This window comes from Zingiber officinale, chromosome 7B (genome assembly GCF_018446385.1).
Source record: "Zingiber officinale cultivar Zhangliang chromosome 7B, Zo_v1.1, whole genome shotgun sequence".
NCBI lineage: Eukaryota > Viridiplantae > Streptophyta > Magnoliopsida > Zingiberales > Zingiberaceae > Zingiber > Zingiber officinale.
The window spans coordinates 79,775,689-79,803,110 of NC_055999.1; the positions used below are offsets into that span (position 1 = coordinate 79,775,689).

The window sequence follows — 27,422 nt, forward strand, 5'->3', positions numbered from 1 at the left end:
TTTCTTCTAGTCGTTTGGCCTCCTCCACATTTATGTATTCCGTGACCCTCCTGAGTAGGTGGTCGAAATCCCTCGGCGGCTTCCGAATGAGTGGCCGGAAGAACTCCCCTTCGATGGGGCCTTGGGCGAAGGCGTTCACCAATACTTTTGCAGAGATTAAGGGAATATCCATGGGCACCTGGTTGAAGCATTGGATGTAGGCCCTCAGTGCCTCCCTAGGCCCTTGCTTCAAGGAGAAAAAATTTATGCTTGTCTTTTAGCGGCGGCAACTACTGGCGAAGTGGTGTAGAAATGCCGCTTGGAAGTTCTTGAAACTGTGGATTGATCCGTTTGACAATCTCTTGAACCAATGTTGTGCTGATCCAGATAGGGTGGTGAGGAAGACCCGACACTTCACCCCGTCGATGTACTGATGAAGTGTGGTCGCGTTGTCAAACTTGGCCAAGTGGTCATCCGGATTGGTAGTTCCGTTGTATTCTTAGATCGACAACGGGGTGTAGTGCCTCTAGGGGTGTCAAAAATGAACCCGACCCAACCCGAGTCGACCCGAAAAAAATCAGGTTTGGGTTGGGCATTTTCAGGTTAAGGTCGGGTTCGGGTTGGAGGGTTGGAGAGTAAAAAAGTTTCGAGTTGGGTCGGGTCGGGTTCGGGTTGACTTAAATATAGGGTTTTGTGGATTTTTTTTGGGTTAAATCAAATTTTATTTTAAAAATTTAGATGTTCTTATATATATTAATATCATGTTTGTATGATAATGATGGAGTATTGAGATAGAAGTGAAGAATTATAGAGAAAATAGCCCAAAAAAGTCGTTTTGAATAGGATTTTCGGGTTATATGGGTTGGGTTCAGGTTGATCGGGTTGGTCGGGTTCGGGTTCGGGTTGAGGTGTTTTGGGTTGAACTCGGGTTCGGGTCGGGTTCGGGTTGGGCTAAAAAAAAAAACTCAACCGGACCTAACCCGACCCGACCCACCCGAATTGACATCCCTAAGTGCCTCGGCAAAGGGTTGTTCAAAATCCCCTGCGAGAATTGTTAATTAATTTGCTCAGGTGAATCATCTTCCCTTGGTGCCTTCCCTTTTCGCGCGTCCCGAACGGGTGCATCATTTGAGGAAGACCCCCGGTCCTTATTCGCTCGGCCCTTTCCTCTGATGGAGTCTGAAACAACGCTTGATGAAAGTGGATCGGCGCATTGGGTGTGCCCCCATATGTGCCGGTCGATTTCTTGTTCTACCCCTCGAATGGATACATTCTCCGCCTAGTCTCTGTATCCTGCTTGATGCCCTACCGCTGATGTCGCGGGCTCATGCACTTGCCGTTCGACCATGGCTTGTTGTTGTTGTTGCTCCACTATCCTATTTACTCGGGCTTGTATAAGCATATCGAGCTCCTCCTTTGTCAACGTCACCATGGTGAGTCGTCTAGCGTCCTCCATCTTCTCGTTTCGGATGCAGGCTACGTTCTCACAAACGGTGCAAAAATGATCCTATCCAAAAATGAGAGGGTGGAAAGTTGGGATGTGTCTGCTATGTTAACTGGATGTAGACCGCGCCTCGCTCTGCAAAATAAGTAACGTCAGTGCCATCCAGGGAAGGGGTCCCCAGTGTTAGCCCTCCGACGCTCAAGTCAGTCATCGGAACTGTAGAGAAAAGTGGAGCAACAATAACGCAAGCGCAAACAATAATAATGCGTACCTCCGCTAGTGCTTAGACCCCCTTTATATAGAGCCCTAGTGGGCGACATGTACACTCCTCAAGGTATGAACATGTTCTCCAATGTGTCCTATGAAAGGACCTGTCAAGAAAGTACCTCTGACATCATACCTTAACAAGGATGCATATTCTTGACAAGAAAGTAGAAGCTTCTGCCAAACGATGCGCCTGTTGAACATGCCTCGTATTAGCGACACTATCTCCCAAAAGGATATCGAGAAATATAACAATGGTCCCGATGCTTGGCCGAGCAGGGTAGCCACTTGAACGGGACTCCTCCGCTCTGTCAGCCTCAGCTGCTCTTCGTTACGGTGACTGAGCGTAGTAGTTTGCCGCTCCTAATCGGACAAGTTCTTCGGTCTTCTCAACATCCTGCCACTCCGCATTGAGCGTTTGACTGTCTTACCGTTGTTGGAATGTATACTAAAAGTCTAGCTTTTTGTATAAACATTTATTTAGAAATAAAGAATCACATTGGTCAAATGTTTACATGCTAAGTGTAGTTGTTCAATTAATTTATATTGTAGATAACATGGTGTGTGGTGTCACACATAGAAGATCATGTTATCAGTTCCTTATAAATTATAAACAGTAGCTCACGACCAAGATGGAAAGGAACAAACCATCAGAACAGTCGTAGTATAATTAGGTATTAGTTATCTTAACTATATAATTACACTAGTACACTTAGAGTGTATTGAGTAAGACCATTGAGGCAGTTTCTTTTTATATTGACTAAATAAAAGAACAAGACCTCGGTTATTATGGAAGTGTGTGCTCTTAATCTTAATATAATGACAAACACATATATTTAATATTTATTTTTTTAATTTATCAATGGGTGAGATTTAGTTCGATAAATCAATAGGCCCGATAAGTTGGGAAATGATATTACTTATAGTGTGTGTTGTTGATTATAGAAGGAAATTGTGTCCTAGTAATCTAGGTTGATAATGTCCCCAAGAGGAGCTCATAAGGATTGTCATGTTAAACCCTGCAGGTGAACTTAGCCCGACATGATGATAAGGTTGAGTGGTACTACTCTTGAACTAAGATATTAATTAAAATGAGTTGTCAGTAACTCAATTAATTAGTGGACATCCGACATCTTAAACATAGGGAGACTAACACACTCATAATAAGAAGGAGCCCAAAAATGTAATTTGGGATTGGTGCGGTAGTTCAATAATAATTCTTTAGTGGTATGAATTATTATTGATGAAATTAAGTTGGGTGTTCAGGGCGAACACGGGAAGCTTAATTTCATCCGAAGACCAAAACCAATTTCTCCTCTCGGTCCCCATCGTAGCCTCTTGTATATAGAGAATTATACCCACCTATACCCACATTCTTACCCACTCTTTGGTGGCCGGCCAAGCTAGCTTGGAGCCCAAACTAGGGCCGGCCAAGACCCAAAGGTTGAGCCAAGTAGGGGTCGAGCAATGCTTAGAGCCGAAGCATGGTGTGGCCGACCCTAAGAAAAATAAAAGGGTTTTTTATTTTAAAATTTTTCTTATGTGGAATCCATGGTTTTAAAAAGAGAGTTTAAAATTTAAAATTTTTCTTCTACAAAAGATTAAGAAAAGATTTGATATCTTTCCTTATTTGTAGATTTAGAGGAAGATTTTAATTTTGATAAAACTATCTTTTTTTGTAACCATGTTCATGATTTAAAAACAGAGTTTTAAAATTAAATATTTCCTTTATAGTCTTCTACAAAAGATTAAGAGAAAGATTAGATATCTTTCGTTATTTGTAGATTAAAAGGAGATTTTAATTTTAGAGATAACTTTTCTTTTTGAAAATCATCCACATGTTTTAAATGAGAGATTTTAATTTAAAGAAATTTCCTTTTATAACCAACCATGAAGGGATGACTTATTAGAGAAATTTTATTTTTTTAAATTTCTAGAAACAAATAAGGAAGTTTTAATTTTGTTTAAAACTTGCCTATTTTGGAAGCTCTTGAGGTGGCCGACCATTAGTTTAAGAAAAAGAATTTGATTTTAAATCAAATTAAATTTTCCTTTTCATGGCAAAGTAATAAGGAAGTTTTTATTTAAATTTTTCTTATTTACCAAGACCAAGGATTATAAAAGAGGGGGTAGGGATGCCTTCATGGCTAAGACATTTATTCTATTTTCCTCCCTCTCTTCCTTGGTGGTGGCCGGCCCTAGAGATTCTTCAGCTTCTCTTCTCTTCTTCTTTAGTGGCCGGTTTCATCCCTCTCTTGGAGCTCTTGTTGGTGGCCGGCTCAAGCTAGGAGAAGAAGGAGAGAAATGAGGTTTTGTTTCTTACATCCCTTGGAGCTTGGTGGTGGTGGCCGGACCTCTACTTCTCTTGGAGAATAGGTGGTGGCCGAATCTAGCTTGGAGAAGAAGGAGCTTGGTGGTTTTTATCTCGGTAGATCGTTGCCCACACAACGTCTAAGATAAGAAGAGGGATATAGTAGAAGATCAAAAGGTTATTTGCTTATAAAGGAAGGTATAACTAGTAATTGTTTACCGCATCATGCTAGTTCTTCTTTGTACGAATTCAAAACACAAGAGGCATATGATTCTAGAGTTTCGCATTTGTTTCGAAGTTGTGTTTCTTTATTTTGTTTTTCGCATTTGTGATTCGATTGTTCTTTTCGGTTAAATCTAATGTTATTTTAAGAAATTAAATATTGAATTTCTATTAAAGGCTCTGTCAAGACAATAGTGAATGATCTCATACCCAAGAAGGCCTAGTGTCTCGTCATGTTTGACCTGGGAGCCGATTTTAGAAATAAATATTTAATCAACTTTATAACATAGGTGGATTTGGATCAATAGTGTTAAGTTCCACTTGCGATCTAAATCTAAATAATTAAGAACAGATAAGTTAAATTTGGAATCAATAATGTTAAGTTTCGTTTGTGATTCCTAATTTAATTTTTAAAGAACACAATAGATTGTTTAGGAAAGGTTCGACACTTGTACAAAATTTTTGTACAGTGGAACCGGTACGATCTTCCTTGGACCAACCAACAATTGGTATCAGAGCTAGGGTTTGCCTCTGTGTGTTTGGTTTTTAAAATTAATTATGCACATGTCATACATAATTTAGGCAGGATAATAGTAGGATGTGCTAACTCTGTGGTTGCAGGCTCCAACTATTATGGCTTATAGATGTTATGTGTGATTGGTCTCTTGGACATGTCAAGGGCATTTTATTGTGTGTGCATGATTGTATTTAATTAATATAGCAGGAGATATATTAGCCCTAGGATTTTTCATTTATGTTCGATCTAGACTTGATGTACATTCCCTTGTGGAATATAGGATCGATGTATGTAAAAATTTTATTTATTTTTTTTGTCGCGGTTCATATCCTTGCGAGGCATGGTGCTATTTGAGGACCAGAGGCGCAGCGGAAAAGGAAGCTCGATAGACCCGACGACGTGAACCCTAGGACGGGAGCACACGGAGGACAGTGATGGAAAAGGGCATAATAGTTGGAAAATTAATTTCCATATTTATTACTTTATTTACTGTGATGTGTGTGTGCATATGATATGTGCTTGTTATAGTTAAAATTCCTCACCTTAAATAACTAAGTGAGAGAGGGATTTTTAAATAAATTTCACGGTCTCCATTACTGGTTTGTAAGTGATGCAACAAGCTTGCGTGTTGGCTCTGAGTGCTTCCTTCCACAACAGATGGGTTTGTTGCAGATCACTAGATCAAACTTCCTTTATGGATGGTTATAGGAAATTATTTAGGAGCGTGTGATCTTCTCCAACTAAAGGGGCACAATCCTATTTAATGGATTAAGTATCAAGTAATGGTATATACTTAGACGCATTCAATAGTATCCTCCCCAACGGAGTCACTGCTATTGTTTTACGTGACCAAAAGAATACCAAATATTAATTTGTCATAAAGATAGGTAAAACCCCCCCTCTTACAAATGTTTGAATTTGTATACGTCCACACTAACGTGGCATACAAAATTCACGATGTTTGAGGTAATTTTATTTGTCATAAAGTTAAGTTGACAAAATAAAATGGGTAATACCTCCTCTTACAAACAATTGAATTTATATACGTCCACACTAACGTGACATACAAAATTCATGGTGTTTGAGGTAATTTAAGGTTGACAAGATAATTAATGGGTAAGACTCTCCTCTTACGAATGTTTGAATTTGTATACGTCCACACTAACGTGATATGCATAATTCCCGGTGTTTGAGGTGTTGGTGAATTTAAATAATATTGTTTGAGGAATCAATGTTATTTTAAATTCAAAGTTTTGACCAAATATTTGATCAAAGTAAGACCAACTATTAATTTTATTTGCCATAAAGATAGGTTGACAAGATAATAAAATTAATGAATAAAATCTCCAATTAAAGTTTGAATTTATATACGTCCACACTAACGTGACATACAAAATTCACGGGGATTTTAAGGTGTTGGTCTTGACCAAATATTTTTGTGATTCTTAGGATTTCAAATGTTTGTCAATCCCCTAGTTGTTATACTATAGAATAGACTTAGTTGCCCCAATTATAATGATTGGAAATAAGACTTGAACATTAAGATGGATTGTCCTCTCAGAACTGAGAGTAATATAGGTGTATTTTATTCATTAGTTGTTCAAACATGTTTAGTGGTGTTATCTACCAGTACCTGGTGTATAGATACGAGGAGCCACTGATCATGTCTGCAATTCATTGTAGGGTTCCAGGAAATCCGACAACTATATGAAAGGGAAAACACTACTGTAAAAGTATCAGCTATTGTAGTGGGAGATGTTTATCTTTTGATAGGGATAAAATATGGATTTTGAGAAATTATCTTTACGTACCAAGTTTAGAAAGAACTTGATTTCGGTTTCTAAACTATCAAAGAACTTGATATTTTGTCTCTTTTGATAACAAAGTTGTTATCAAGAATAATAAGGAAGTTATTTATTCTGGTACGTTGGTTGACAATTTATAATCCAATAACTCCCACAATGCAACAAATAGAAATTAATAACACATTTTCTAACTCTAATAAGAGAAAGTAACATTCGGAAATGAACCAATCATATCTTTGGCATCTAAGGCTAGGTCATATTGACTTGAGTAGGATTCAAAGGATAATAGCCAATGAACTTTTGGGTTCATTGGTGGTGGAAAAACTTTCCAACCTGTGAGTTTTACTTGGAACGGAAAATGACCAAGAGGACTTTTAAGTCTAAGGGGTGTAGAGCCAAAGAAGTGTTGAAATTGGTTCATTTTGATTTGTGTGAACCTATGACTATCCAGGCAAGAGGTAGTTTCAAATATTTCGACTATTCGATATATGAGTATATTTACTTGATGCGCCGCAAGTCTATGTGCTTTGATAAGTACAAGGCTGATGTGGAGAAACGTCAAGGTAAAAGTATCAAGACACTACGGTGAGATCGTAGTGGCGAGTACCTCTTAGGAGAGTTTAAGAGTCATTTATCAGAAGTCAGGATTCAATCCCAACTAACTGCACCTGGTACACCCCAACAGAATGATGTGGCAGAAAGAAGGTATAGGACTCTTATGGAAATGATTAGATCGATGATAAGTTATTCAGAATTACCAAATTCGTTTTGAGGATATACTCTGGAAACAGAAGTGAATATAGTACCTTCTAAGTTAGAACTCTCTACTCACATAGAATTACAGAATAGGCGTAAGACTAATTTGAAGCATATTCGGATTCGGGGTAGTCCAACACATGTGCTGAAAGGAGACACTGATAAGATGGACAGGAGTTCACTTGTTTATGGGTTATCCTAGAGAAACGAAAGGAGGTTTATAGTCTTAAAAATCAGAAGGTCATGGTTAGCACCAATGCCCGATTTTTAGAAGAGGACTAAGTAATGAACCACAAGCCCATAAGTAAATTTGTTCTTAAGGAAATAATAAAGAACACGTCTAATCTAGTACTAACTGTACAAGATGAAATATCACAAGAAATTACAACACGTATCACAAATGATACACAATTGCAGAAAGTGCCTCGTCGTAGTGGGAGGGTTGTTGGAGAGTCTTTGGACTAGAGCCCTTGTGAACATGAACCTGATCCCCGGACATATGATGAAGCACTCCAAGATAAAGATGCAGCATCTTGGCAAAGAGCAATGAATACTGAAATAGAATCTATGTATTCTAATAGAGTCTGGGAGCTTATAAAATCACCAAATGGTGTAAAAGCCTTTGGGTGAAAATAAGTCTACAATAGGAAAAGAAAGATAGACAGGAAGGTGGAAACTTTCAAAGCAAGGCTTGTTGAAAAAGGAAACTTTTCACCGGTAGCCATGCTTAAAGTCTATCCGAATTCTTTTATCTATTACTGCTCATATGGATTATGAGATTTGGCAAATGAATGTTAAGACAGTTTTCCTTAATGGAAGTCTTGAAGAAAACATCTATATAACGCAACCAGAGGGTTTTATTGCAAAAGGCTAAGAGCATCTAGTATGTAAGCTCAATCAGTCTATGGACTGAAGCAAAAGCTTTAAGATCTTGGATCATCCGATTTAATGAAGTAATCTAGACCTATGGATTTATTCAGTGTACGGATGAGTTTTTGTGTATACAAGAAGTGTGATGGAAACGTGGTGGTATTTCTTGTACTATACTTAGATGACATTTTTGATAGTTGGAAACAATATCAAAGTGTTGTTGGAAGTAAGGGTATGGTTGTCCAAGCAATTCGATATGAAGGACTTGGGAGAATGTGCACATATTCTAGGGATCAAGGGATCACAAGAAAAGAATGTTGTATTTATCCCGAGCTTCATACAATCCTATCTCGTTTTAGCATGCAAGACTCCAAGAAAGGTTTTGTACCTTTTAGACATGGAGTAAACTTTATCTAAAGAGATGTCTCCGAAGACATCAAAGGAGATAGAAGACATGAAGGCAGTTCCTTATGCTTCGGCTATCGGAAGTCTAATGTATGCTATGCACAAGATAGGATATATGTTTTGCTGTGGGCATGGTTAGCAGATATCAAAGTAATCCAAGATCGGAACGCTGGACTGTCGTAAAGCATATATTAAAGTACCTTAGAGGGACTAGAGATTATATACTAGTTTACAAGACAGATGATTTGTTCCCTGTGGGTTACACAGATTCAGACTTCCAATCAGATAGGGACAATAGTAAGTCAACCTCGGGATTTTGTGTTTGCTTTAGGAGGTGAAGCCATAACAATGGAGGAGTGTTAAGCATATGTGCTTTTTCGAACTCCACTATGGAAGCTAAGTATATGACAACCTCTGAGGCAGTCATAGAAGCTGAATGGCTCAGTAACTTCATGATGGATTTAGATGTGATTCCTGGTTTGCCAAAAATTATTTGGTGCAGTAGCAAACTCGAAGGAATCACAAGCCCATAAGGCAAGTAAACATAATAGAGCGCATGTACCACCCAATACGAGACATCATATAACGAGGAGAAGTTGTTGCCACCTAGATTGCATCAGATAATAACCTGAGAGATCTTTCCACTAAGGTCCTTAAGGCAAGAGCTTTTGATGGACATGTTGAAGGGTTGGGAATCAGATGTATGGCAGGATATATGACAGCATAGTCTTTTAGTATAAGTGGAAGATTGTTGAATGTATACTAAAAGCCTAGCTTTTTGTATAACATTTATTTAGAAATAAAAAATCACATTGGTCAAATGTCTACATGCTAAGTGTAGTTGTTCAATTAATTTATATTGTAGATAACATGGTGTGTGGTGTCACACATAGAAGATCATGTTATCAGTTCCTTATAAATTATAAGCAGTAGCTCACGACCAAGATGGAAAGGAACAAACCATCAGAACAGTCGTAGTATAATTAGGTATTAATTTATCTTGACTATATAATTACACTAGTACACTTAGAGTGTATTGAGTAGGACCATTGAGGCAGTTTCTTTTTATACTGACTAAATAAAAGAACAAGACCTCGGTTATTATGGAAGTGTGTGCTCTTAATCCTAATATAATGACAAGCACATATATTTAATATTTATTTCTTTAATTTATCAATGAGTGAGATTTAGTTCGATAAATCAATAGGCCCGATAAGTTGGGAAATGATATTACTTATAGTGTGTGTTGTTGATTATAGAAGGAAATTGTGTCCTAGTAAGCTAGGTTGATAATGTCCCCAAGAGGAGCTCATAAGGATTGTCATGTTAAACCCTGCAGGTGGACTTAGCCCGACATGATGATAAGGTTGAGTGGTACTACTCTTGAACTAAGATATTAATTAAAATGAGTTGTCAGTAACTCAATTAATTAGTGGACATCCGACATCTTAAACATAGGGAGACTAACACACTCATAATAAGAAGGAGCCCAAAAATGTAATTTGGGATTGGTGCGGTAGTTCAATAATAATTCTTTAGTGGTATGAATTATTATTGATGAAATTAAGTTGGGTGTTCAGGGCGAACACGGGAAGCTTAATTTCATCCGAAGACCAAAACCAATTTCTCCTCTCGGTCCCTATCGTAGCCTCTTGTATATAGAGAATTATACCCACCTATACCCACATTCTTACCCACTCTTTGGTGGCCGGCCAAGCTAGCTTGGAGCCCAAACTAGGGCCGGCCAAGACCCAAAGGTTGAGCCAAGTAGGGGTCGGGCAATGCTTAGAGCCGAAGCATGGTGTGGCCGACCCTAAGAAAAATAAAAGGGTTTTTTATTTTAAAATTTTTCTTATGTGGAATCCATGGTTTTAAAAAGAGAGTTTAAAATTTAAAATTTTCCTTCTACAAAAGATTAAGAAAAGATTTGATATCTTTCCTTATTTGTAGATTTAGAGGAAAATTTTAATTTTGATAAAACTATCTTTTTTTGTAACCGTGTTCATGATTTAAAAACAGAGTTTTAAAATTAAATATTTCCTTTATAGTCTTCTACAAAAGATTAAGAGAAAGATTAGATATCTTTCCTTATTTATAGATTGAAAGGATATTTTAATTTTAGAGATAACTTTTCTTTTTGGAAATCATCCACATGCTTTAAAAGAGAGATTTTAATTTAGAAAAATTTCCTTTTATAACCAACCATGAAGGGATAAATTATTAGAAAAATTTTATTTTTTAAAATTTCCGGAAACAAATAAGGAAGTTTTAATTTTGTTTAAAACTTGCCTATTTTGGAAGCTCTTGAGGTGGACGGCCATATAGTTTAAGAAAAGGAATTTGATTTTAATTCAAATTAAAAAATTTTTTTCATGGCAAAGTAATAAGGAAATTTTTATTTAAATTTTCCTTATTTGCCAAGACCAAGGATTATAAAAGAGGGGGTAGGGGTGCCTTCATGGCTAAGACATCTATTCTATTTTCCTCCCTCTCTTCCTTGGTGGTGGCCGACCCTAGAGATTCTTCTCCTTCTCTTCTCTTCTTCTTTAGTGGCTGGTTTCATCCCTCTCTTGGAGCTCTTGTTGGTGGCCGGCTCAAGCTAGGAGAAGAAGGAGAAAAAGGAGGTTTTGTTTCTTGCATCCCTTGGAGCTTGGTGGTGGTGGTCGGACCTCTACTTCTCTTGGAGAATAGGTACGTGGTGGCCGAATCTAGCTTGGAGAAGAAGGAGCTTGGTGGTTCTCATCTCGGTAAATCATTGCCCACACAACATCCGAGATAAGAAGAGGAATACGGTAAAAGATCAAGAGGTTATTTGCTTATAAAGGAAGGTATAACTAGTAATTGTTTTCCGCATCATGCTAGTTTTTCTTTGTACGAATTCAAAACACAAGAGGCATATGATTCTAGAGTTTCGCATTTGTTTCGAAGTTGTGTTTCTTTGTTTTATTTTTCGGATTTGTGATTCGATTGTTCTTTTCGGTTAAACCTAATGTTATTTTAGGAAATTAAATATTGAATTTCTATTAAAGGATTTGTCGAGGCAGTGGTGGATGATCTCATACCCAAGAAGTCCTAGTGCCTCGCTATGTTTGATCTGGGAGCCGATTTTAGAAATAAATATTTAATCAACTTTATAACATAGGTGGATTTGGATCAATAGTGTTAAGTTCCGCTTGTGATCCAAATCTAAACCATTAAGAACAGATAAGTTAAATTTGGAATCAATAATGTTAAGTTCCGTTTGCGATTCCTAATTTAATTTCTAAAGAACACAATAGGTTGTTTAGGAAAGGTTCGATACTTGTACAAAATTTTTGTACAGTGGAACTTATACGATCTTCCTAGGACCAACCAATAACCGTATTATCCTGAGTTGGGCAGTTGGCCCGCTTAGACATTGATTGACCTCGACCGACCGTTGTAGTCTTTTGCCGATCGAACACTGATTGTTCTGACCAGCCTTACTAAGATCCTCCGCTCGACCACCATAGACGAACCTTTTGACACCCTAATGTTGACCACCTCGACTTTGATCTCCACCTTGACAGTTGACCCGTGCCAGATGAGCTCCCTTTATCACCACATCATATTTTATTCTCATTCATTACAGCAACTTGCTCTCAAGTCTGAGTAGTATAATTGTCATGTACCCTTCATAAAATATTATTAATAGGATAAACAATGAATGATTAAAATAGAGGAGCGTGTATACTCTTATGCCATTGTTGAGCTATGTGATTGTTGATTAACATATGACACATGACACTGATACTTCACCATCGACATACACTCTGAATGTACACACATTCCTACTGATCACATGCAATTTTTTTTTTTTTAAAATAACCGTATTAGATATACTTGTACTCAAGGTTAAGTAATCAAGTGTGTACTATTTCGTCATAGATATGTGGGTGGGCCACGTACAATCATAACAAATAAGAAAAGAAGTCACTTGATAATGATGACAATGCTCGATAAACACGAGAGATTATTAGAAAAGATGAACTAAAAGTATTACTATCCAAATCAACACATTAACATATTTTTCACTATTTGTTCTCAGGATAGAATCATGTGATTTTTCTTGCAAAATAGATGAATGTAATTTTTTTCTGGTACAATGTAAATTAACCATCATGAGCTTTTCATAAAACAAATAATTAACATAAAAGAACAACTTAAAACATGAGTGAGAAGCCAGAGTTTTATCCATCTCAATCACTTGCTACATTGCTTAATTTGCTTTGCTGGACAATGTTGAAGAGAATACAAGCTTGAAAGGTATTAAACTTCTAACCATGCTTCTTGTAATATGGCTTTGCAGCAAAGTCTAAATGCCTTCGAGAGTTCAGACAGATATTTTGAAATGACTCAAAAGGATCAAATAAACAATCTATTATATGACAAAATGAGTGAAAATATGTTAGGAATGATATTCATATGTTCAAAGCCTGCTATTTGAATTGAACAACATGATCCTGATTGTCGATACTCATCCAATTGAATAAAGGACATAACAGTGGACAATTCATGTGGCCTGCTAACGCGACAATCTCTAAACCACCAATATCATCTCTATTCAGGCAGAAACTTTCCATTTCTGTGGATTCCAGGCAATGAGAATTGTGCATCTGTTGGTCCTTCTATTCCATTTCTGTAGATACTCAATTTTTGTGTCCAGGTTAGTCTGGCATTATAATACCCTCTCGAATTATACTTGCTCCTCATTCTGTTAGCCGTTCGTTTGACAGCAATTTTCTTGCTCCAATTTCTGGTAGATTTAGAATGTTTTGCGAGAAGAACCAGGATGACGTATTATGAGGTGTCAGATACTTTTCTTTAAGAAAAATATGAATATATTGATCTTTGATGTTGAGATCTAATAGTTATGCCCGATTAATCATCTCGATGATGAGTCGATGACTCTAATCGGTAGAACTTGGTATGACGATATGAACCTTGCCTCATTTATATTCTCGACATTCTTTTCGGTTATCGAAGTATCCTTTCAGATAAGGGACACACCTTTCTTGGTATCGTCGCGGTCGACCTAATCTTGTCGGTTGTCGAGTTATCCCTTCGGATATCGACACAACCCCTTTGGGTAAACTTATCCCTAAGGATAAGAGTATTAAGGTCGAGATGAAGGCTAGGTCTTTTTTCCTTAAGACGATATTACCCTGCCCAGGTGCTTATGATTTATTGACAATCATCTTCCAAGATACAACGATTTACGTCTCGAAATAGGAGTACTCCAAATTTCGAGTCTTGTCGAACTTTCGAAACCTTGAAACTCTTAAGAGAAGAGAGAGAAGAGAACTCAAGAGAAGAATTCATAACTTGAGAATTGAGTGTATTGAGTGGAATGAATGAGATTTGTTTTATAGACATGAAGGGTTACTCTCAAGAGGTGAAAGATTTCTCCTAAGAGGTGAAAGGCTTCTTGTAAAAGGATATGAGATTATATCTTTTTTCTTAAACTTTTTCATTATAATTAATTAGTTAAATTAATTAATATCATCAATTATTTATTTATTCTATTATAAATATTAATTAATCAATTAATTAATATCACAATTGATTAATCAATCAATAAATTAATCAATGAAATTAATTATAATTTTATATTCTAAATGGTACCACATTCTCGAGTTAGAGTTCATCTATGAATCCAACTCATATGCAAATCAAATTTTTGTCTAATCATACCAAACCAATCTTTCATTAGACATTAATTTTTCAGTCACTTGAGAAATTGGTTTACGACGGTCTACTCACAAATTAACCATCTTATCCCTATTGATCTCCAAATTAATTTTCCAGCATCAGATATGGAGTGTCTCATGATATTTTGAGGAGGAAGTCTCAATTCATTCATCTTACTCTTGAAGTTTTGATGGTTCTCATATGGTAAGCTGGGATCATCCTATTGAACTCGTTTTGGTTCTTTTATATCTACCTATGATAACCGGAAGGGAAGGGATGCCAAAAGCTGATCTTACTTTGGCCCCTGTGCTTCCTTCTCCCATTGCAAAATTTATCAAAGAACTTTGTTGCTTACTTTCCCGACTCTGTTACTTGCATGAAAGAGCCTTAACCCATAAGATAATCACTCACGAGTTATTCTCCTATAATTCGGGCCCTTTGTAGGATTTTTGCATGATCTTTCATGAGTTAGTCTCCTATAATTCGGGCCCTTCGTAGGATTTTCTCATGATCTTTCATTTGACCAAATCTCTACTTATCAATTTGACTAAGTAATCATATTTATCCAAAGCATTGGCTTGGGCCTTGGAGTTCATTCAAGATTACCAAATGGTAATAATATTGTGCTCTTGGTATATACCCCAACCACACCCTATCATTGTGCTCTCGTTGCATATCCCAAGAGTAGTGTTGGATAGGGTGGTAAATAGACCAAAAATTCAGAAATAAATTTCGTGTTCTACTCGATAAGAGTTTATTTATATTCGATCAATACATAAGATTAATTAATTGAATGAGTTTGAATGATTCATTAGATTAAATGAATAAATTTTTGAATCATGTTCATCAATAAATTTTTTATTAACATGTTAAATTAACAAAAAAAAGTTTAAATTATTAACTTTAATAATAAATTAAATAAGTTTTAAATAATAAAACAAGATTTATTTAAGAGTAATGGTATAATGGTAAGATATCTTTTTAGTTTCCTAAATATGTTAGGATTAAGTTTTAGTTTCGATGAATTAATGAATGAATCTTTTTTAATGAACATTGAAAATGGATTGATAAAAAACTTTTTAGAATTAAATTGATTACCTAGAATTAATTGGCAAATTAAAAACTGAACACTTAATATCAACTTAAGAATAATAAACTTAAAATTGATAACATCAAGCCAAGACTAAACTTGCTTTCACGGTGAAACCGAGTAGAGTTGGGTATTCGGATGGTAGAAATAGAATGCAAAATTAAATGTTAACGGAAGTTGTTTGATACGTGACTTACTTCGACACTCACCTTTGCTAACCAAACTCAAAAACTAAACCACCCCAATTAGGTGTAGTTCGATTAAATCGAATAACATTATTTAATCACTATTATAAGATAAAACATGCATTATGTTTATTTTTAATTCTATTTAGAATTATTCTAAACACTTATAATGTATAGAACGATTTATGTTAATTTTTAATCCCAATTAGAAAAATTCGCTTTATCCGAAAACGATAAACAAAACATAAATTTAAATTAATTTGAACGGGTGCGCCAATTTAACGAATAAGCGATACGCGAAGCATGTTGTATTAAACAGATCAAAACAAATATTAAATTTTAACCCCACAAGCACAGTAAAAGACACATCTTGAGAAGAGCCTTGGCCTCTTTATTTATAGTGCTGGTTCCACTCCATCAAGAACGAACATGCGATTTGGGACTAAACTTTAAGGGTGTTTTCAATTCGGGATTATCCTTGATAATTTTGATTATCTATTCAAAATTATTAACGAAAACCTTATTTGATTTAGGTAATCAATGATTCCAAGTAATATTTCATGTTTGACACGTCAGTAAAAGAAATATGCAATCTGAAATCGGAAAATCACGGAAAATTGAATTTTTTTTTTATTCCGGGGTTAACAAATTTTTTTACCTAAAATACCCTCGAATAAAAGAAAAATGTGATAAAAAAGAAAAATGTAAAGAAAAAAAATAAAAAATAAAATAAAAAATGTAAAAAAAATTAAAAAATAGAAAAAATATTAAAAAACAAATAATAATAAAAAAATAGTTTTTTTTTTAAAAAATAGAAAAATAGAAAAATGTAAAAAAAAAAAAACGTAAAAAATAATAAAAAACATAAAAAAATTTTAAAAAATATATAAAAATAAAAAAATAGAAAAAAATAGAAAAAATATAAAAAATTAAAAAGCATAAAAAAATAAAAAAAATAAAAAAAACTTTTAAAAAGTTTTTAAAAATAAAAAATGGAAAAAATAAAAAAATATTATATTTGAATTATATATATATATATATATATAATTGATTTTATAATTAAGGATAATATAATAAAATATTAAATTAGATTATTTATTAAAATCTTAAAAAAAATAAATTTTTACCGGTCGAATCAAATGCACCCTAAACTCCATCTCGACTATGGCCATTAGTTTTTTTTCTAGAAGAGGCGAGAGTACAAACCGTGATCCAGCTTTGAGCACGTCTCCTTCCCCTTGGCCGCGGAAAAGAAAGGAGAGTCTTCACTCTTTCATTGCTGCCGCTTGCGATTTTATATTGGAGGCAGTTAGGGTTTGTTGCTTCGCCGCTGCAGCTGCGTAGGCGAGCAGGAATGGCGATCGCCTACTTTCCGTCTCTCACCCTCTCTCCGCCTCGCTCCTCCGTAAGCGGATCGAAGTCTCCGCCAAAGCCGTCTGTGGGTTTGATCCCCCGATTCGCTCGGCTCGTCACTAGTCGGCTTCAGATGCCAATCCTTCGAGCTGCGTCGCCTGGTTCCTCCGCCGCAGTCACTACCGGCGGCGTCGATGCGACTGCGACCTGGGATGCCCTTGATGGCGTCCGTGTCTTCGCGGTGGGCACTGGAGAGCCCGTGTTCCTCAGGGATCTCTGGGACCAAAACGAAGTATCAAATTGCTTCCCTTTTTTTCCCTTCTCCCGTTCATAATTTTTTGCATTCATCTTGCATGATTACTGATTTTCTAAATCTTTCTTCTCTAGATCTGATTGCCACATGTTCTTAGTTTGTTCGATTAGGCAATTGTTAGCTGTTCCGTTTCATTGTCCTGGCAGATTGATACATGATCAACTACTTTTGTCTGGATTAGGGCGTTGCAGTGGTTGCGCTCATGAGACATTTTGGATGTTTTTGTTGGTGAGTTTAGCTCTTCTCTTTTGATACCTGCAAACTCATAGATGATTAGCGATAACATTTAGTCCGTTTGTGTTGACACCAAACAGTTGGGAGCTTGCTTCAGTCTTGAAAGAGTCGATATCTAAATTTGATGCAGCAGGAGTTAAACTAATTGCAGTTGGTGTTGGGACTCCTGACAAAGCTCGCATGCTTGCTGAACGGGTAATGATTTCAATTTTGCAGTTAACTTTGATTGTAGTAATCAGTTGTTTTACATTAGTATGTTTGTTCTATGTTTCAGGAGAGAGCATATCTCCTGAAAACATGGAGATTTTCCAGTTTCCTTTGCTTATGTTCTCCTTCCTTAGAAATTTACAAGGAATCTGACGAATGCAAAAGAAATATTGAAATCCCACTTAGCTTGCTGCTTTAGCATCTTTTTTTTTTTTTTTTTTTTTTTTTTTACCAAAATCTATGCAAAACAGGGAGGAAATCATATGGGAACACACATGTTCTGATCTCTAATAAATGGTTGCTCCTAGATCGTAGGCAAAAACAAAGGAAAATTGTTAATAGTTTAATCATAGGTCTTTATGGTTGTCCCTAGGAAGTGTTAGTGTATAAGTTGAAGAACTTCATGATCGAAAAATTAGGTTGAGAAATCTCAACACAAAACTTATGCATTCTATTCAGTTCTTAAGAAATTATAAACGGAATAGATAAAATTACGGAAGCGTACTAGAATCCATAGTATGCAATTGATTTTGGACAAGATCTTCAATTTGCAGATCTTCTTTAGTATCCGGAGAGTTTTGTCGATGAGGAAACAAAACAAAAGCATTATCTGCAAACTGGGACCATAACCCTTAGGGCGTGTTTGGTTCGGGGTTATCGCTGATAACCTTAGTTGGTTATCAACGATAGCCTTGTTTGGTTTAAGTAATTGGTGATTCCTGGTGATGCAACATTCCCGCCACATCAGCAATTAGGGAATAGAACTAGGAATCACAAAACCTTGGAAATCTTAGGTTTTCTATGATTCCTGGGTTATCAATATTTTTTCCAAAATTACCCTTCGAATCTTCCCCAACATTCTCTCAGAGCTCAACGCCCCTCCGCCTCTTCCCCAACAGCCGGCGCCGCCTGCTGCCTCGCTTCGCCACCAGTTCGACCTTTCCCCCGCTAGCACAGAGCAACACAGCATCGGACAAGGAGATGAGCAAGAGTAAATTACAAGGGACGAGATCTTCTTCCGCCTTCTCCCCTTCGATCTCCTCCACGAGATGATCTTACCCTTCGACTTCTGCCCAACAGCCGTCACGAGCTCGTCGCAGTCAACATGGGCCGTGTCGATCACTTTCCTTTTTGCTTCCCCTTCGTGGAGATTGTTCATAATCATTCTGTGCTTTTCGAGTACCAATCGAAACTGATTCGTGGGGCGTCGATGGCTTGCGGAGGAGGCGACATTGCTGCCTTGGAGAAAGAAGATGTCGGCGTGGAAAAATTGGGCATGAGGGAGAAGCACAGTAGAAAGGTAAGCATATTAAAAAATTTAATCACATATCTTATTTGAATATATATAAATTTAAAGTATATATAATTAGTTAATGACATATCTAATCATATTTAAAATATATATAAATTTATTTTAAAATTTAAAATTATAAATCAATTTTATTTATTTATTATATATATTATCAATTTATTAATTAATAATATTATAATAATTTAATTTAATTTAATTTAATCTAAAAAATAATCATATAATTGAACCAGGGGTAATGTAGTAAATGTTAAGTTAGATTATACCATTACTTAGGTTGAACCAAACAAGATAAGGATTATATTTTATTTCCCATAACCTTGGTTATGTGATTACCAAGTAATCATATAACCAAGGTTATGTTTGATAACTTGAACCAAACGCACCCTTATTTATAGAAACATAAATTTGCCTATTTCTAATTTGGCGCCTCAACAAATTAGAAATTGTACATGGTATCCATATTAATTTATTCATAACAATTAAACCCTTAAGTCATATTCCTTAATCATAAATTTGGTCACATTAAATTATGACTTATTTAATTGATGACATTAGACATTTATAATTACAATTATGGTCCCAAAATTCTAACAATCTCCCACTGGACCATATGTGTAAACTTATAAATGTTAACCTTAATGAGCTCTGAACTTTTGTCATCATAGTTGTAGGGTTTCCTTAACAATCTGGTCCATTAATTATATAGACATAGGATCAATGTAGTCTTCGTTGTATCTTTCACAATTAAACCATCAATGATCACATACATCAATATAATCAAATGACATAGATCAATTATAAATATGTGACATGAAAATTACATGCAAGGTGATCTATTCATGTCAATTTTCAACTGGTCCTCCTTAACCAAGGTGAGATCAAAACTTTAACTTAAGTTATACAAAGTGTAATGAAGTAAACATTGAACTTTATATCTGATCAGATAATCTCCAAATACATATGTTTCATCAACATAACCAAACATATATAGAAAACGTGTATAGTACAAACTGCCACTAGATCTAGATTTCACCAAACTGAATAACACCCATATGAGTGGTATGCTCATAAAAGATATTGGGTGGTAAACCCATTGTAAAAGGATCTGCTATCATGGAGTTTGTGCCTATGTGTTCTATCGAAATCTGTCCACTTTGTACCCTTTCTTTCACAACAAGGAACTTAATATCAATGTGCTTCGATTTTGTCGAGCTCTTATTGTTGTTAGAATACAATACAACTGATCGATTGTCACAAAATAACTTCAGTTGTCTTTCAACCTTTCCCAAAATATGCAGCCCAGTGACAAATTTTCAGCCATATTCCATGATTAGATGCCTCATAACATGCTATAAACTCTGCTGCCATGGTGGAAGAAGCTGTCAAACATAACCTGAAGTGGATCCCATGCTATCTTGGCATCCCGTAAAATCAGAGTCAGAATATCTCATGATCTCAAGAGTATCTGGCCTCTTATATGTGAGCATGTAATCATTAATTCTCTTTAAATATCTCATTACCCTCTTTGCTGCTTTCCAATGATCCATTCCTGGGTTGCTTAAATATTTGGCCAACACTCCAACAATGTACGCAATATTCGGACGCGTACAAACTTGAGCATACATAAGACTTCCTACAGCTGAAGAATAAGGAATCTTTTGCATTTCTTGAGTCTCGAGGCTTCCTTTAGGGCATTGTTTAAGACTAAACTTGTCTCCTTTAGCGACTGGGGTATTACCTTGTTTGCAATCTTGCATGCCAAATCTTTTAAGCATTTTATCCATATAGTTCTTTTGCGATAATCCAAGAATACCTCGAGAACGATCTCGATGTATTTAGATTCTTAATACAAAAGATGCGTTACCAAGATCTTTCATTCCAAAATATCTAGATAGAAATCTCTTGGTATCGTTTAACATACCTATATCGTTTGTGGCAAGTAAAATGTCATCAACATATAGAACCAGGTAGATATGCTTACTCCCACTGAACTTATGATACATACAATCATCTAACACATTTACCTCAAAACCAAATGAGATGATTATTTGATGAAATTTCTAGTACCATTGACGAGATTCTTGTTTTAACCCATAGATGGACTTCTTAAGTTTGCAAACCATACTCTTTGGATCTCTTAATACAAAGTATTCTGGTTGCACCATATAGATTGTTTTCTCAATGTCTCCATTGAGAAAAGCTATCTTGACATCCATCTGATGGAGTTCCATATCGAAGTGTGCGACAAGTGCCATGATTGTCCTTAAAGAGTCCTTCGTTGAAACTAGAGAAAAGGTCTCTTTAAAGTCAATCCCATATTTCTGAGTATAGCCTTTAGCTACAAGACGTGCTTTATACCTTTCCACATTACCATTTGAATCCCGTTTGGTTTTAAAAATCCACTTACATCCAATGGATTTCACACCTTCAGGTAATAGGACAAGTTCCCAAACTTTATTGACTTGCATTGACTTATACTCTTCATTCATTGCCTCAATCCACTTTTGAGAATTTAAATCTTGCATGGCTTGACGAAAGTTGATCGGATCATCCTCCGCCATACCATCATTTTCCTCATGTTCTTGAAGTTGTACTATGTAATCATCCAAAATAACACTCCTTTCTCTAGTGGATCTTTGTAAAGACACTTGTTTTACATACACTGGTTCTTGAGGTTGTTGAGTTTGTTCTTCTGGGAGTTGATTAATAATGTCTTGTTGTTCTGGTATTGCATCCTGATCACTAACAGGAATAGAATCCTGATCATTATTAGAAGTAATCATAGGAATATAAATCATTTCCTCTTGAAGAGTAGTGGGAATACATTCCTCCTCAAAGACAAGGTCAGTTATTTTATTCTTCCCCCCAAACTCAATATCCTCAAAGAACGTTGCAGTTCCCGTCTCAAAGATTGTCTTTACTTTGGGATCATAAAACTTATATCCCCGTGATCGCTCAGAATATCCAATAAAGTAGCTACTTACAGTTCTGGAGTCCAGTTTCTTTTCATGGTCTATACAGTCTAGCCTCAGTTGGACATCCCCAAATATGAAAATGTTTGAGACTTGGCTTTCGTCTTGTCCAAAGCTCAAAAGGTATTTTAGTAGCTGCTTTAGTGGGTACTCGATTTAGAATGTAAGCTGTTGTCTTTAATGCTTCTCCCTAGAGTGACATTGGTAAGGTTGAATGACTAATCATACTCCTTACCATATCCTTAAGAGTTCGATTACGTCGTTCAGCTACACCATTCATGCTTGGTGAACTTGGCATGGTGTACTGTGGGACAATTCCACACTCCTCTAGGTATTGAGCAATAGGTCCTGGACGTTGCTCACCTGAACCGTCATATCTACCGTAGTATTCACCACCACAATCAGATCTAACTTTCTTAATTCTTTTGTCTAGTTGATTCTCAATTTCATCCTTAAATGATTTGAAAACGTCCAATGTTTGAGCCTTCTCATAAATAAGAAATAGGTATGCATATCGAGAATAATCATCAATGAATGATACAAAATATTGTTGACCATTCCAAGAAGTTGTTGGAAATGGTCCACAAACATCTGTATGTATCAATTCCAATACTTCTGTAGCTCTATATGCACCCTCTTTCTTTCTTTTGGTTTGTTTGCCCTTAATGCATTCAACACAAACATTTAGGTCTGTAAAATCAATGGAGTGTAAAAATCCATCCGATATAAGTCGTTCAACTCTATTTCTAGAGATGTGTCCTAAACGTTCGTGCCATAAGGCACCTGAGTTTTCATTATTAAATTTACGCTTAGTACCACGTGATTCCACAGGGTTTCAATATAAGAAGCATTTATATCAAGCATATATAGATTATCATAAATTATAAGTGAACTGGTTCCAACAACAGTAGAATTAATAGATAAACTGAACTGACCGTTTCCAAACGAACAACAGTAACCTAATTTGTCCAAATGAGAAACAAAAACCAAATTCCGTCTAAATGACGGTACAACAAAAGTATCTATTAAGTCTAAATAATAACCAGTGTTTAACAACAATCTAAAATGCCCTATTGCTTCCATCTCAACCGACTTGCCATCACCCACATAAATGCATCTTTCAACATCAGTTGGCTTTCGGTAGCTCAGGCAACCCTGCATTGAAACACTGATGTTAGTAGTAGCACAAGGGTCTAACCACCAAGTGTTTCGAGGTACTGAAGCTAAATTTAATTCAGAACAAACCAAATTAAAAAATATACCCTTTTTCGCACGCCATGTATGGTACTTAGGACATTCTTTCTTGACATGATTAGGCTTGTTACAGAAGAAACAACCTTTCTTGTCAGTATCCTGCTTTTGTTTCTTCACATAAGGACCTTTAATAGCCTCATTCTTTCTTTTCTTGCTCTTATCTTTAGGGGCGCTTGCCAAATAGGCACTTTTAGCCTTGATTTGCTTCAACCTCTCTGCCTCTTGAACACAGTATGAAATGAGCTCATTAAGAGTCCATTTCTCCCTTTGACAGTTATAATTGATCTGAAACTGACTAAATTGGTTCGGAAGAGAAAGAAGCACTAAATGCAGAAGCATGTCATCCGACAATTCAAGATTAAGTGTCTTCAATTTTGATGCAAGGTGGGACATTTCCATAATATATTCCCGAATATTTCCCTTGCCTTAATATTTCATGGAAATCAAGCTCTTCAGAATTGTGCTTGTTTCCGCCTTATCGCTTTTGGCAAAGCGCTTTTCAATCTCATCGAGATATTCTTTAGCTTTGGTGACACTATTAGACACCGCACCCCTAAAAGCCTCAAGTATGCCGTGCTTGATGATCATAAGACTCATGCGGTTAGAGCAATTCCACTTCTCATATTTAGCTCTCAGTTCAGAGGAACTAGTATCTGTAGGAGCAGTGGGTTGCTCTGTCCTAAGCGCAAGATCTAGATCCATGCAGCCAAGAACAATTAAAATGTTCTCCTTCTAATCCTTAAAATTTGTATCATTAAGGATCGACACCGAACTTAAGTTTGCAGAAATAGTGACAACACTTGCTGAAAATAGAACACAAGAATTATAACATAAATAACATGCTCATTTTGAATCGATGATAAATCTCATCTAAAGATACCTAGTGCAACAACAATATCAAGTCTTTGGACAGTAATATTATTTGCAAGTGGTACTCTTGTTGTAATAATCAAACACTAACAATAATGCATGACAAATAATAAACCTATCTTTGGATCGATTTATTATATGCATGAAACATAACAAATAAAACCTGATAATTGTTACGTGTTTATTATCACAAGTAAATGTATAATTTGTTAAGTATAAATCTTCCTTTGGGCCGATTAATACTCACATAAATAATACACATTTACACTTTATTTAATACTTCAATAATATCTTAATATTTCAAATAAAATTGAATTCAAATAATAGAGGTCACTTTGGTGACATTAATTCAAATTTAATTGAATTTAAAATAATAGATATTAATTAAGCCCATATAATCCAATTAAATTAATATTATAAACCAATTTATTAAATTTAATTTATCTAAATAATAAATTTAATGGATTAAATTTAAGGGACCAAATATTTTAGTTACGTATAATATTTTGATTCCCTAAGTAAAACATGCACCAAAATCCTTTTATCAAAATTCAAAAATATAAAATTTGATAAAACTTGTTATCCTTAAACGTGGCCTCACTCCACGTTCGTGGCCATCACGCCATGTACGTGGCCTTCACATTCCATGTACGTGGGGTTTTTTTTTTTAATGAAAACACGTAACTTTCAAAACGATGCAACTGTTCATCTCTGCATTTTCTTTGCCGCACGGCTCTACGGCGCACAAACCTCCACAACCGTAGTTGCCTGCCATGATAGCCAACCGACGGTATAGCGGGGCAATTGCCGGCCCTTTCCAATGTCGGAACGCCGGTCACCTTTATTGTTGGCGTCTGCTTGCGCAGAAACAACGCAGTCACAGCCAACTCGCCGGCCAACTGTAATGCCTTATCCTACCCCGGAAAACTACCTCCAGTATGAAGTTGTTGCCGGTGGCCCACTATTGGTCACCGTCGCTCGCTCGCGACGAGTAAAAAACGTGAGAAGCGGCGTTTAGTGTGTTGCCTGCCATCCTGGATGCCGTCGCCGGCCAGGAAACCGGTTGCAGGCAACCTCTTGTGACGCTTTCCTTCTCCGGTGGAAGTTGCGATGCTGTTGCAAATTTTTCCAACCGGTTGCGACACAAAACAGTGTCGAAAATCGCGATGATAAAATAAAATCGCAACATGATATATCATGAATTAAAATCGAGATGACATAGAGATAAAACTGTATACCCAAAGTAAAAAAATTTTTCTTAAGAATTTGGAATAGAAGACTCTGATATCAATTGATCGAAAAATTAGGTTGAGAAATCTCAACACAAAACTTATGCATTCTATTCAATTCTTAAGAAATTATAAACGGAATAGATAAAATTACAGAAGCGTACCAGAATCCATAGTATGCAATCAATTTTGGGCAAGATCTTTAAAGACTTATAACAAAGATAGGTTTATTATTTTCGTAGTTTCATATGTAATTATAAAAAGGAACACCACCTGTTGAATTTTGAGTAGGGTAATAATCCACTTTACAGTGACAGCTTTAACTTTTTAGTTCATGTTCTTGAAAAGTGAGCGAAGCCGATTAGAACAATAAATACTTCATGATCATTATGAGATTAGCAATAATAGATTTTGTATCGCCTAAATGAGGCTTATCCGACCATTGAACTAGTGTTGTCGTTGCTAGTAATATAATGAGATGTTACCTATTTCATCCCTAGTTCTAAGCAATTACTTGTCAAACTATAAAGTCTAGATTGTTCATATCGTGTTATTTTATTCATGTTCCTCATTTTATCACAAATCGGTGCTATGCCTAATTGATCTTGTAACCCCACACATTTCATCTGTTCAAAATTCCCACACAGTGGTACTGGTAAGTATTGATATTGTTTTCATTGCTGAGAATAATGATTCTGGTTGTTGAGAGTTTTTGGATTCTCATCCTGGCTATCTATTAAATTGAACTTGAAAGTATGCTAACTTTGTCGATGGTTTTCTACATCTTTGCTTTAAAATTTACAGTTGCCATTTCCGATGGATTATCTCTACGCAGACTCGGAAAGGAAGGTAAACAGCATTAACAAATCCCTGATCCATTTCTAACAAGAGAACATCATTTCTAATGCTTTGATGTTTTCCAGGCTTACGGTGCCTTGGGCTTGTATTTTGGATTAGGCAGAACTTTCTTTAATCCAGCTAGTGTAAGTTATATATTTTTCTTGCTTTCCTCCAATTGGCCATCCACCAACTTCGCTAATCAAATTCGTTTCTGTCCACATTCAATAGACGAAGGTGTTCTCAAGATGGGAGTCCATCAAGAAGGCGAATAAGAATTATACCATTACAGCCACCCCCGACGATAGGTCTAGCGTTTTGCAGCAGGTTCTATTGCCCGCATTTTTTTTTCTTGCTCAAACATTTGGTCAAGTCGCCACCAATTTTCTTATAAGATGTTTTATTTCAGGGAGGTATGTTTGTATTCAAAGGGAAGCAGTTGTTGTATGGAAGAAAAGATGAAGGTACTGGTGATCATGCACCTTTAGACGAAATCTTAAACATATGCAATAATGCCAAGATTGCATGATATCAAACACAGCAGCATATATCCAACTTGTAAGTTCTGTGAGCCGTGTTTTACTTCTAAAAGTTTTTTTTTTTTATTTCTCAGAGGCTGCTGTTATGTTTCACAAATGCAGTGTGCTTCCAAGTTTAATCGTGAACCATTTATTATGCGAGTACCTGAGATTTAATTTATGTGGCGCCTCGTAGTGTAATTACGATGCAATAGTTCGAATCATAGCCCAGCGGCACTGACATTATGTAACTACCTGAGATTTAATCTCTCTATCTAAATTGACACCGACAGCCATACATTAAAAATAGTTGCTCATAGACCCCAGGGCACAGTATGGTGGCGAGCGGCTAGGCCGGGCTAAGTGTTTTTCTCCCAAACGAATATTATGATTGAACTGTACAAGGTTCACTAGAAGGTACGTAGTTCCGCCACCAGAAGGTATGATATTATCGAAATCTAATTCTGCCACTTCATTTTCTTGAGGGTCATTGGAAGTTGAAAGCCCCATGGAGAAAGTACGCACAAAGAACCCCCTCCGATGCCTGCACCGCCCTACGCTGCTCACACAGGACACGATGCTTCAAGCCCAAAGAGCGCCTCCTTCCCCCAGCTCCTCCTGTGCCAATGCTGGCGGTCAGGAAGGAGAGGGATGGTGAGGAATCTAGGCAGGGTCAGTCGGTGGTGTTTCGAATTGGAGCGGGCAACGTTTCCGCCCAATTATTTTATTTTTAATCTTATGAGGTGACGTCTATTAAATGAGGAAT

At 36.3% G+C, this 27,422-nt stretch overlaps 1 protein-coding gene across 2 annotated transcripts; it reads left to right on the forward strand.

Moving 5' to 3' along the window:
• The first annotated feature begins 16,741 nt into the window (after window positions 1-16,741).
• LOC122006103 (thioredoxin-like protein AAED1, chloroplastic) lies at window positions 16,742-26,837 on the forward strand. 2 transcript variants are annotated; one of them, XM_042561456.1, is made up of 8 exons: window positions 16,742-17,202; window positions 17,405-17,451; window positions 17,538-17,652; window positions 26,106-26,150; window positions 26,225-26,284; window positions 26,370-26,465; window positions 26,548-26,696; window positions 26,780-26,837. In XM_042561456.1, exons 1-7 carry the CDS (start codon window positions 16,912-16,914, stop codon window positions 26,665-26,667), a joined length of 774 nt encoding a protein of 257 aa, XP_042417390.1. In that variant the 5' UTR covers window positions 16,742-16,911; the 3' UTR covers window positions 26,668-26,696; window positions 26,780-26,837. The 2 variants fall into 2 exon arrangements, with proteins under 2 accessions (XP_042417390.1, XP_042417389.1); XM_042561455.1 differs by having other exon boundaries at window positions 16,743-17,202; window positions 26,548-26,837.
• The last annotated feature ends 585 nt before the right edge of the window (window positions 26,838-27,422 follow it).